Source organism: Macrosteles quadrilineatus, unplaced genomic scaffold, assembly GCF_028750875.1.
Source record: "Macrosteles quadrilineatus isolate MER2022 unplaced genomic scaffold, UCM_ALF_1.0 Scaffold_5__1_contigs__length_97177068, whole genome shotgun sequence".
NCBI lineage: Eukaryota > Metazoa > Arthropoda > Insecta > Hemiptera > Cicadellidae > Macrosteles > Macrosteles quadrilineatus.
In genome coordinates, this window is record NW_026542598.1 from 36,780,422 (window position 1) to 36,790,386 (window position 9,965).

The 9,965-nt window shown below is 34.8% G+C and overlaps 1 protein-coding gene across 1 annotated transcript; it reads right to left on the bottom strand.

Annotated features, from left to right (window-relative positions):
- Positions 1-627: 627 nt before the first annotated feature.
- On the bottom strand, positions 628-6,521 carry LOC128994448 (melanoma-associated antigen B10-like). Its single transcript, XM_054419023.1, has 6 exons — positions 6,433-6,521; positions 5,468-5,759; positions 4,505-4,688; positions 3,284-3,390; positions 2,277-2,441; positions 628-791 (listed from the first exon to the last, which is right to left on the bottom strand). The coding sequence occupies exons 2-6, from the start codon at positions 5,750-5,752 to the stop codon at positions 699-701; spliced, it is 834 nt and encodes a 277-aa protein (XP_054274998.1). The 5' UTR covers positions 5,753-5,759; positions 6,433-6,521; the 3' UTR covers positions 628-698.
- Between the last annotated feature and the right edge of the window lie 3,444 nt (positions 6,522-9,965).

A 9,965-nucleotide genomic window follows, 5' to 3' on the forward strand; every position in this document is an offset into this window, starting at 1 on the left:
GGTTCAAATTTAGTATTTTGGTAGCACTTATATGGAAGTATGAATTTTTAATATTTTTTATCACTAAGTTTTGATTTACAAGTATTTGATTTCCTAATGTGGTACCGTAATCCCTAACCTCAAAATCCAAGAGAGGCCTAATTTTTATAAAGCTAATTTAAGAAACAAATTCACATACTTTGACTTTTCTAATTTGTTGGACAGAGTAATTGTCTTGAAGTTCAGAATTATTTAACCAAATTACAATCAAATGTTTAAAAACTGAAACAAAACAACATTGTATAGCTTTCTTCACTTTTGGATAAATTTATAAACTAAAATCCTGTATAAACGATTACCAGCAAAGATACTGTACAAATTGTAGACCTATCTCATGTCTAGGAGTACCATTCATTCAAAAAACTATCAAGGCAATCTTTAAACCAGGACTCACAACATAGTTTTGGTCATTTATTTGGCAAAAAATCTATATAAAGTCCAGAATCACTCCCTACTTAAAAAGAAAAAAACCATTAACAAATGATATCTCGTACACATTTTCTCAATTGATGGAAATTGATTTTCAAGTCAGTTTTATATAGTAATAGACCTATCTAATTAACAAAATTTCAGGAACAAAACTAAATATTTTACGAACCAAAAACGTATATTTTATTTACAAAATTACAATAGATGAGTTTTTACAATAAAGTAAAGAATCAAAAGGAGCTGACTTTCATTTCAAACTGTCGTTTTTTCAGGTCATTGAAGTAGCTCTTAGAAAATCCTTGTGGTACCTTACCATCGTGCATCTGAAACCATTCAAATCATATCAACAGGTAAAAATCAACAATAGTATATTTCATAACAAGAGTAGAAAGTGAGTCATTACATATTTGAAACCATATGTAAGATGTGCGAGATTTATCGAGAACTGTAAATATGGTTGAGAAAATGCATAGACCCACTTTTACTCGTGTTTTGAACGTTACTTTTCGCAACACTACAAAGATGTGTTTGTTTACGTCGGCAAAACCAAAAATAGGTAGTAAACATTAATTTTGCATAGTAAACAAAATAATGATAAATTTTAGCACGTGATAAACATAAAACGAAAACAGGTAATTTCACAGTAGAGTAGTGAAAAATAAGTTAAGCAAGGAAATCTCACCTTTCTTAAATGCAAATGAACAAAAAATAAATAAAAAGGTTAAAATACCTGATTGTTGCCTTGTGGTACAAAGTTTGTCCTACCTACTTGATTATGTGCATTTCGGTGCATAATCCGGTAGGACAAGCTTTGGACCACAAGGCGACAATCAGGTATTTAACCTTTTTATTTATTTCAATCAATTGGTCTGAAGACACCACAACAACAAAATTAAATGAACAAAAAAAAAATATCCACTTAGAAAATTAAGGGAGTTAAGAGGGGGGGGGGGGGGTTTGAAATTTTAAAGTAGCGGACGTAAATTTAAACTCCTAACTTAAATATTGACAATACGGGACATAATTTTTGTTGTTTGTTGTGGAATATAAGTTATTGAAGTATCTTATCAAGAAGCACATATTCTAGAATTTCACTACAACTAATGTGCTTAAATAAATCCTGAAGAGTTGTTAATGTTTTCTCTTTATTTCTGTTCTGTAATCTTGTATTAATAGGGTACCAGTACTAATTGAGTATTTATAATTTCCCAGCTTGAAAAGAGGGATTGAGTTGATAAGTTTTATTGAGATTAAGATACCCTTCAGAATTCATAGTTCCCACAAAATTGGGTGTGATTAATGATATCAATTATGGAATTAAGTCAAGTTTTTCATAGTCCTAGAATCAAGTTCTGAAACATCTGACCAAAGTTTTCTAAAAAGCATAGATGTAGGTCTAAAACAACCAACCAAATCCTTACAAAATGTCATTTACTCTGGTAGTATTTAGGTTAATTTATCACAACATTAATAATATTCTGCTATTAAAAAAGCATCTCAAATTGCATCCTCGCTTGATTATCAAACCATACTGGAATATAACTAGTACTCAAAGTTACGGGAAGAGCAGGTTGAGGTTATTATTCTAATTATAACATTGAAAGCTGGTCTATTGGTCAAGCACACAACTCAGTCCCTGACGTTATGGGTTCAAATCTCGCCAATCACAAATAGATTGTGATAGTGCCACAATCCTCTGGGCCCAGCCTAAAGTAATGTTTCGGTTAGAGCCTAACATCCTATGTAAAGGTGAAACATTCAAAAATCATTAGGGCCTGTGTATCGAACAATATTCGTGATTGGCTTACCTTTACCAAGTAGTCGACCAGTTTGTCCAGATTGACCTCCAGCATTGCTCGGTAGCCCCATTTGTACACTGTGACCTTCATCTCACCTTCAGGCAACGGAGGTCGCTGTTGTTGCTGCGGCCGAGCAACAACTTCTGCATCTAGGTACATCTGCTTCACAAACGTCTACAAAAAAACAAGTGAAATGTCAAAGCTGAATTTTGAATCTACTGAGTCTCAAGAGATTTGAGATAATCAGATGGATTTGAAAATCCAGGGCACTATTTAGCTACTACCGCTATTTCAGGCTACCACAACCTGGACGTTTGTTCAATTGGGAAAAGAGATGACAAATCAAAAAATTTTTGTTCTTTTCATTAAGGATCTACAAAATTTAAATTTAAGGTGGCACCGTAGTACCCATCAGTTTAGGGATTTTTAGGGGATGGTGATTTCTTTTATCACGATTGTGTGAAATAATACCTGGGAATGTTGCCAGATGTTTGGGCGTTTTAGAACAAGAACAAGTCAATGCATCACTGCATTTAGCACACTTTGGAATATCAATTGAAAGTTTTAGAATCTTTGGAATATCAATTGAAAGTTTTAGAATCTTTCGAATATTAATTGAAAGTTTTAGAATCTTAAAAAAAGGACTATGCCTTAATAATAGTTTTAGAATGGATTCTATCAATGTAGACTATTTCACAACAGCTTTACTAAAAAAAAGCATAATATGAATATCTAAAAAAGAACCAGAAAATTGTCCACTGTGGTTAAAACTGCAGAAAGGTTTTGTTATGTTAGTTAACATTCACTAAAATCAATACGCCTAGTTTAAGTCCTGATGCTACTAAAATTATGTTCAGAAGTTAGTAACATATAATACCAGGCTTTATTAATTTGAGATTTCTCAAAAACTGATATGTGACCTTGAGCAAAAGCAATTGGTTAAAAAAATCTGAAATAACAACCATATTTTGTAGAAAATTAAAAATTGTTCAATGCTTTCTTCGTTACCTACTCACCTTTTTAACCAAGTTTGCGACATGGTCTTTCATTTTGTGTGCACCTTCAGAGCCATAAAATTTATCACTGAGAAAACCAACTGTTTCTAAAATTGTCATCAAATGGCCTGGAAAAAAACATGAATAAAAACAATGTAGGCCTAGGTACCTTGTAGGGGACTTTTATTTTTTTTTTTACTAAAGGAAATTTCAGATCATACAAAAATCTAATTTTTGTTCCTTTTGTCTTTATCCAAACTGCCACAACTAAATTCACTTTTTAACTAGTAAGTATAGCCTAGAGCAGGGGTCAACAACCTTTTCTCCTCGAGGACCACATTGTTAATCTTTGGAACAAAGGCTTGAACGTCATTTACAGACATAAAAGTAGTATCTGATTACAGAAAGTTTAAACCCCCCCCCCCCAAAAAAAAAACACAAGTTGTTAAGTAATAGTTTAGTGTTGGGTTTTGCCTTTGAGATTGTATTGCTTATTTATTTTTTGATATTCCTTACATGTGACCGGTTGCCTAATTGAAATTCCAGAGACCTTGAATCAAAACACAGGATGACAAAAATCTTTTCTATCTACTACAAAATTTACTTGATTGAACTTAATTGTAATAGCAATAAGAAAACTTCCCAATTCAGCAGTTTACAACCAGTGTATATGGCGTAAAAAGAACAGCTAATTTTCAGTTGCTATTAAATAGTTCTGATTATTAGGATTGATTTCAAATGTCAATTGAAAAAGCCATATCTATGGACCTTTTTAGATGACTCGGCCCCTACATGTTTCGTGGGTAGTTTATAGTGTAACAATCAAAAGGTTGCCGGATTGATTCTGAGGAAAATCAGTAGCTTTTAGATGGTTCGAAACTGGATACATCTTAACTACAGGGGTGTAAAAATGCAGTATTTGTAACATCAGCACTACTAATTTCTGTCGATTTCAAGGCGTTGCATGGCTTCTACGTCAAACCAAGATAGCAGTTTTGGCATCTGTGGTGCTCGTTTGAATGGCATTCCCGTTCTATTGTTTTTCTGTGTTCGCTATGTCCAATTCTCTCAAGATTAAGTGAATAAAATGGGATTAAAAAATGTTCTCCTGCCAAACTTGTGATAAGCTAAACTCCACTAGCAACACTCCATTTTTTACTACTTTAAGTGAAACGTTAGTAAAGTAAATGGTGACTAAGGTAATTTAGGTCTAAGGACTAATCAGTTGGCTACAGTACTTACTTTCATACATTTGCCCTCTGTTCATAAATATAGATCCCAATACTACAGTGAGTATGAGGTCGTCCTGTACATCCCCGTCAGTCGAAAGACCCAAAGTCAGGTCAACAAACCTTGCTTGATGTTTATTTAATATTATAAAAATATCGCTGTGGTCTGGATCTCTGGCAATCTGCAGCCCAAATACCTGTAAAGTACCAAAATAATTACTACAGTATGTAATGCTGAAGTCAACATTCAAGGAATTGATGTATTTTAGCCTTCTGTGTGTTCATAGGTTTTTAAAATTAAAATCTCTTTATATCTTGTTGTTTTAATAACTTACTACAGGTTAGTTTAATTCTATAACCCAGCTGATTTCAAAGTCCCTTGGATAATGCCGCTACAATCTATGTCAGCAATTATGTCAGCAATCTAATCTTAAAATTGTTTTTCCTTATTATTAGCCTAAATAAACTTAACCCATTGACTCAGCAGCATTTTGTGTGTAGCACGTCATTGCATTTTGCGGCTAAGTAGCTTTACTGGCGTTTTAGTTAATAGAATCTAAATTTACAAGTGCTGGTGTTGGGGTGGAAATTGATCCGTCCGGCAAATAGTGGCCTGGTAGGCCTAGCTCAGTTTTCTAAGACTTGCACTATTGAGTGAATTGTAGGCCTACAGTTCTTTCTAGATAGTAGGCCTACAAGGTTACAGGATTGCATGTGCAATCCATAAGTTAAGCTTAAGTTAATATGTGGTTTGACTGGAGTGGAGGACCTAAGGCTATTCAACTTACTCACCTGTTTTGATTCTAACATTGGTAGAGGAGGAGAACATGGAGTTTATATTTTTGGCTTCTAATTTGAATTAAAATGGACAAATCGGTTTGAAATGGTTGCCGGTACCAACCAAATAGATCTAGAAGAAAAATTTAAAAATATTCCAGAGTTAGCCTACTGGGTTGAATAGGTTGTAGGTACTTACATTATCAAGAATTGCTTGAGACCTTTTCATGATCTCAGCATACTGACGAGCTGACTTATTCAACGCATTGGCGACAACATCATCCTTGCGGATTTTCCTCTTGTTACTCATCTCACACAGAAGGAATGCTGTCACATTTTGAACAGCAACTTCTAGCTGTTCCTCTGTTAGGTTGTCTGTCCTGCTGCGCTGAGATGAACTTTGGGACGCTTGAGACTGGCTGAGTTGTGAGTTTTCTATTCGGCTCTTTTTTGTATGCTGAGAAAGTTTTCTTTGAGAACTCATCTTTTATCTGGAAACATGGTCTTGAATGCAAACACAATATTCGTTGAGAGAACTGAAGAAATAATGTACTTTTGGGACAGCTGGGTAACCTAAACAAGTATTTATTGTTTACTCCAGCAAATGTTTCCTTATTAAGCGTTAATATCCTTAATTAAAGAAAGCTTCTCGTACTTTGGCCCAAAGCTGTACAACAACCTCACCTCTGACCTAAAAAATGTGCCTTGCCATCATTTATAGAAACAAATTAAGGAATTGTACTCTTATGTACCGTTAGTGGTAATTTAAACACATAGAGGGTTAAAATTACCCACATCAGTTTGCATCTGATTGAAAAAATACCTTTCCTTGGAGGGGGGGGGGGTGCTAAAATGGGCCTGCACAAAGATTGCTAAACCTATTTGCAAACTTAGGCTAGTTAAGATAACTTACTCTAGACAACCTCGAACCTCTAAGCTCCACGATAACTATTAGCATTTAGGTAACGACTAAGCCAAAGTGTACCTACTGTACTAGATCTGGTGCTTTGAGAACTAAGCTCAAGCTGTAAAGTGCCATGTTAATCATAAAAGCATATATTTGATATAGGCCTAACTTCTAAGATTTGTGACCCATACACCACACAGTGGTTGAGAGGTAAGTTCGGCTACTAGTGATTTTCTTATTTCTACACTTATACTAACCACATATCCAAATTGAACGAAACCCAATCAAGGGTAAATTACTGTTTCAAAATAATCTAAACAGTAAGCATATATATTATCATTGGCTTACCTATGCTATGACCATAGATGAAGTAACTTAAATTCTCTTTTCTTCAACTCTGTCCTGTCTTCCATTCCCGCCAAACCCAAACTTCCAACCAAACATAACCTTAAGAATTTTGGTTTATCCTTAATAATATTTTTTCTTCTTTCTTCCCAAGCTTCACAAAAACTATGGAGCTGCGCAGTTTCTTATTAAAATTCGCTGCCTAGTTTGCTATTAAAATTTATAATAAAGGTCACCAGCCGTAACTTTATAGCGAATTTCCCATAAACGAAATAAACTTTTACCGTAGAAATTTATTATTTGAGAGACCTGGACCCGGGACCAATTGAACTTTTTGGTATATGTTTTTAAACATGTGTGTAATTGTGTATCCATTAGCACGATAACGCGAGAAAAAATCGTCCGGTTTTTATGAAATATTGTAAAAACGTGTAAGCCTATGTTTATTTGATCGAGTTCACGAACTAGCATGGTCGGACCATGGGAATGGGGGTTTATGAGGGTTTTTATGGGGTAAAAATTTTGGTTTTTCATTAATTATGACCCTAAAACATAACATTTCTAAATTTCTTATTTTGAAACTATGTAATAGAGAGCTTAAAAAATATCAAGTATATCACAGAGAAGTCAGATTGTAAGACAGAAGTAAGAACAATGGAGTAAAAATGGAAGCTGTTGAAAGATGGCAGATTCAAGAAATCTTTGAACAGCTGTAATTTTTTATAATTCATAAAAAATTACAGTACTGGAGTCTACTTCCAGTCCTGCCCGCGGCAATGTACGTGCATAAGTTGATAGGCCTATCTGTTACCGACCGTGTATTTAATCGTTTCGTGTTTTGTGTTTGTGATAAATGTATGTAACTCTGACGACACCTCAAGAAGTGGATCCTTTTGTGTGCCTGACGATGGTGGAATTTAATAACCACCGAAACATGTAGCAAGTTATTTTCGACACTACAAAACATGTCAAGGATTGTCTGATAAGGTACGTTTTTAACCATTATTTAAGTGTAATTTTTTACTCGATTGTCCATTGTAGGTCCGTTTTGTGGTATTGGTTTTAGTTCGGACAAGAAATTTAATTAATTTGATGTACATATCAACCTATATGCTTACCTTTAAGATTTTAACTTACTCCCCATGGGCCGTCCCCCATACACGTGACATCTGATCACCATGTACACTAAAAAGTAGCTTACTAATACTACTAGTATTGATATGCCAAATTTGGGTGTGATATCTCCTTTCGTCTTAAAGTTTTAAAATTGTCACCCTGTATATGATGGACGAGTGTATAAAATGGAGTGGATATGATATGTGTGTCTTATTATTACTGACTACAATCATTGACTATATATACCTACCCCTACAATCCGCTGTTTTTAGCCAGTACAGTACAATTAATTCAAAGTCCAATGATCACGACAGATTTTAAAACCTCCGTTATATTTTTATGACAAAAAGTTTAAATTAATTTTTCCAGGGTCCAAAGAAGGTCCTGTAGCCACTCTTCGGGACCGACACTGGACAGCTGGGTCCAGTTTTGAATCGTCAATAGCTTCTCAGCTTCTCACTTTTCTCAAGAACCTGCCATCCTGTTTGCTTATTTCTTGTTTACTCCACAGGCTTTTTGATGTAGCCTAGCAAGTATTATTATGTGCACGCACATTTCAGTTGAGCGTTCTGCGTTTACCGGCAAAGTAAACGTCCACTGGCGCATGCCCGGCCCTGAGTCGGTCAACAGCTTTACAGGTGTCAGTTTGAAGTTGCAGGCGTTCACGTTACTAGGTGCCTCTGTCACAACAATGGAACTGAGACTCAACTAGACTATAGATAACAGGTAGGCTCTATTGACTTTGGATACTTATAAGTATACTATACACGGTAAAATTTAATACGGAAGTTTTCAACGTGTTTTTATCCGGTTAAAACGAGTGCGTTAATGTCGAAGATATGTTTCTGTTGTGTTTTAGCATAGATCATACTCCTAAAGGTTTTAGTGTTTTACAGTGCGAATGCCCGAGTTTAACTATTTTATAATATAAAATAATAAATTAACTTCTTTATCAAGTGATTCTTAGCGTGACGCTTTTTCCAGAATTACTAGTTGTAGTACTGTATTATAATACAAACCCGATTATATAAATACTAGGATTATTACATTAAAGATTTAAAATAATTTTGAATCATTAAAATTACTTAGAAAATATTATAAGGATAAATGGATTGTTTATCAATAAATGGTTTTACGTGATGGTGAAAATTGTTTTTGGATGGGGAGGAGGAACATTGAATTAAATATAAATAAGCATAATACAGGAAAATATATGCCATATGGTGTTTAAATTTATGTCTGTAACTATTAAACTTTACAACAAAATATTCGAGGAATAAACTTATTGCAAATAATTGCGTATTATTACCGGGCTGTCAGCATTAGTTAATGTTTTTTTTCTTTATCTTAAAAAAATGGCACATTGTTTGAAATGTGTCCCATCATTGATTGATACTTAATTTTATCGGTAACTAAACGTCTGGTCAGGCTCGAATTCAACTCTATTAAAATATATAAATGAGCATAAAAATCTCGTTGACCATTTAAATTTTTGCTGGCTGCAAGATTATGATTATACTGTGTATGAGAAATAACACATGAAATGGTGTTTTGTGCAGTTGCTGGCGCTTGCAATCTGGGTGACGTCAGTCTGACGGAAGTATGCCTATCACACCTATGTTTTTTTTGGGGTAGAGGATTTTTATCCCCCTGGACTTTTACCCCCTGGGCAAACGTGACGTCACAAACCAGGGGATAAAATTCCGGCCGCGAACAAACTTTTGGCCACTCGGGTTACTACGTCATAGTGACTTCAACTTTGCCCAGGGGGTAAAATTCCAGGTGGATAAAATTCCGGCGACCCTGTTTTTTATCCTTCCACCATGCCCTTTTCCAACTGTCCTACTTAACCTATTTTTACGATTGGGGCGTCGTTTTAAAGCTTTGATCTAGATGTGTGACGAACGGTTAAATAACATCTTGATCAGCATTGTACGTGTTATTAAATTTACAAATGGTTATCAAGTTATTTCAAAGTTTGAATGCTGTGAAAGTATTTAGATGTGATTGAGATGTGAATTTTCTTGTAATTTAACAGCTGATCATTCATTTGAATGTTTAACCACAGTCAAATTGTAAATAGTCCAGGCGCTAAACGGGTTGAGTATGCACTGAAAGTCTGACAAAATTTGACTTTTGATTATTGTTGGGGACATCTAGTAGATGAAAAAAATCGATGATGTCGCATTTCTAGGGTGGTCACAACTCGGGGGGGAGGGGGGGAAGTTGCGCGGGTCATCGGTTTACGTTTCCGCGTCTAACTCACAAACGGTTAATGATAGAAAGGTGAATTAAGCGTCTATCTACGCCTAAATATATTGTCTTTTAA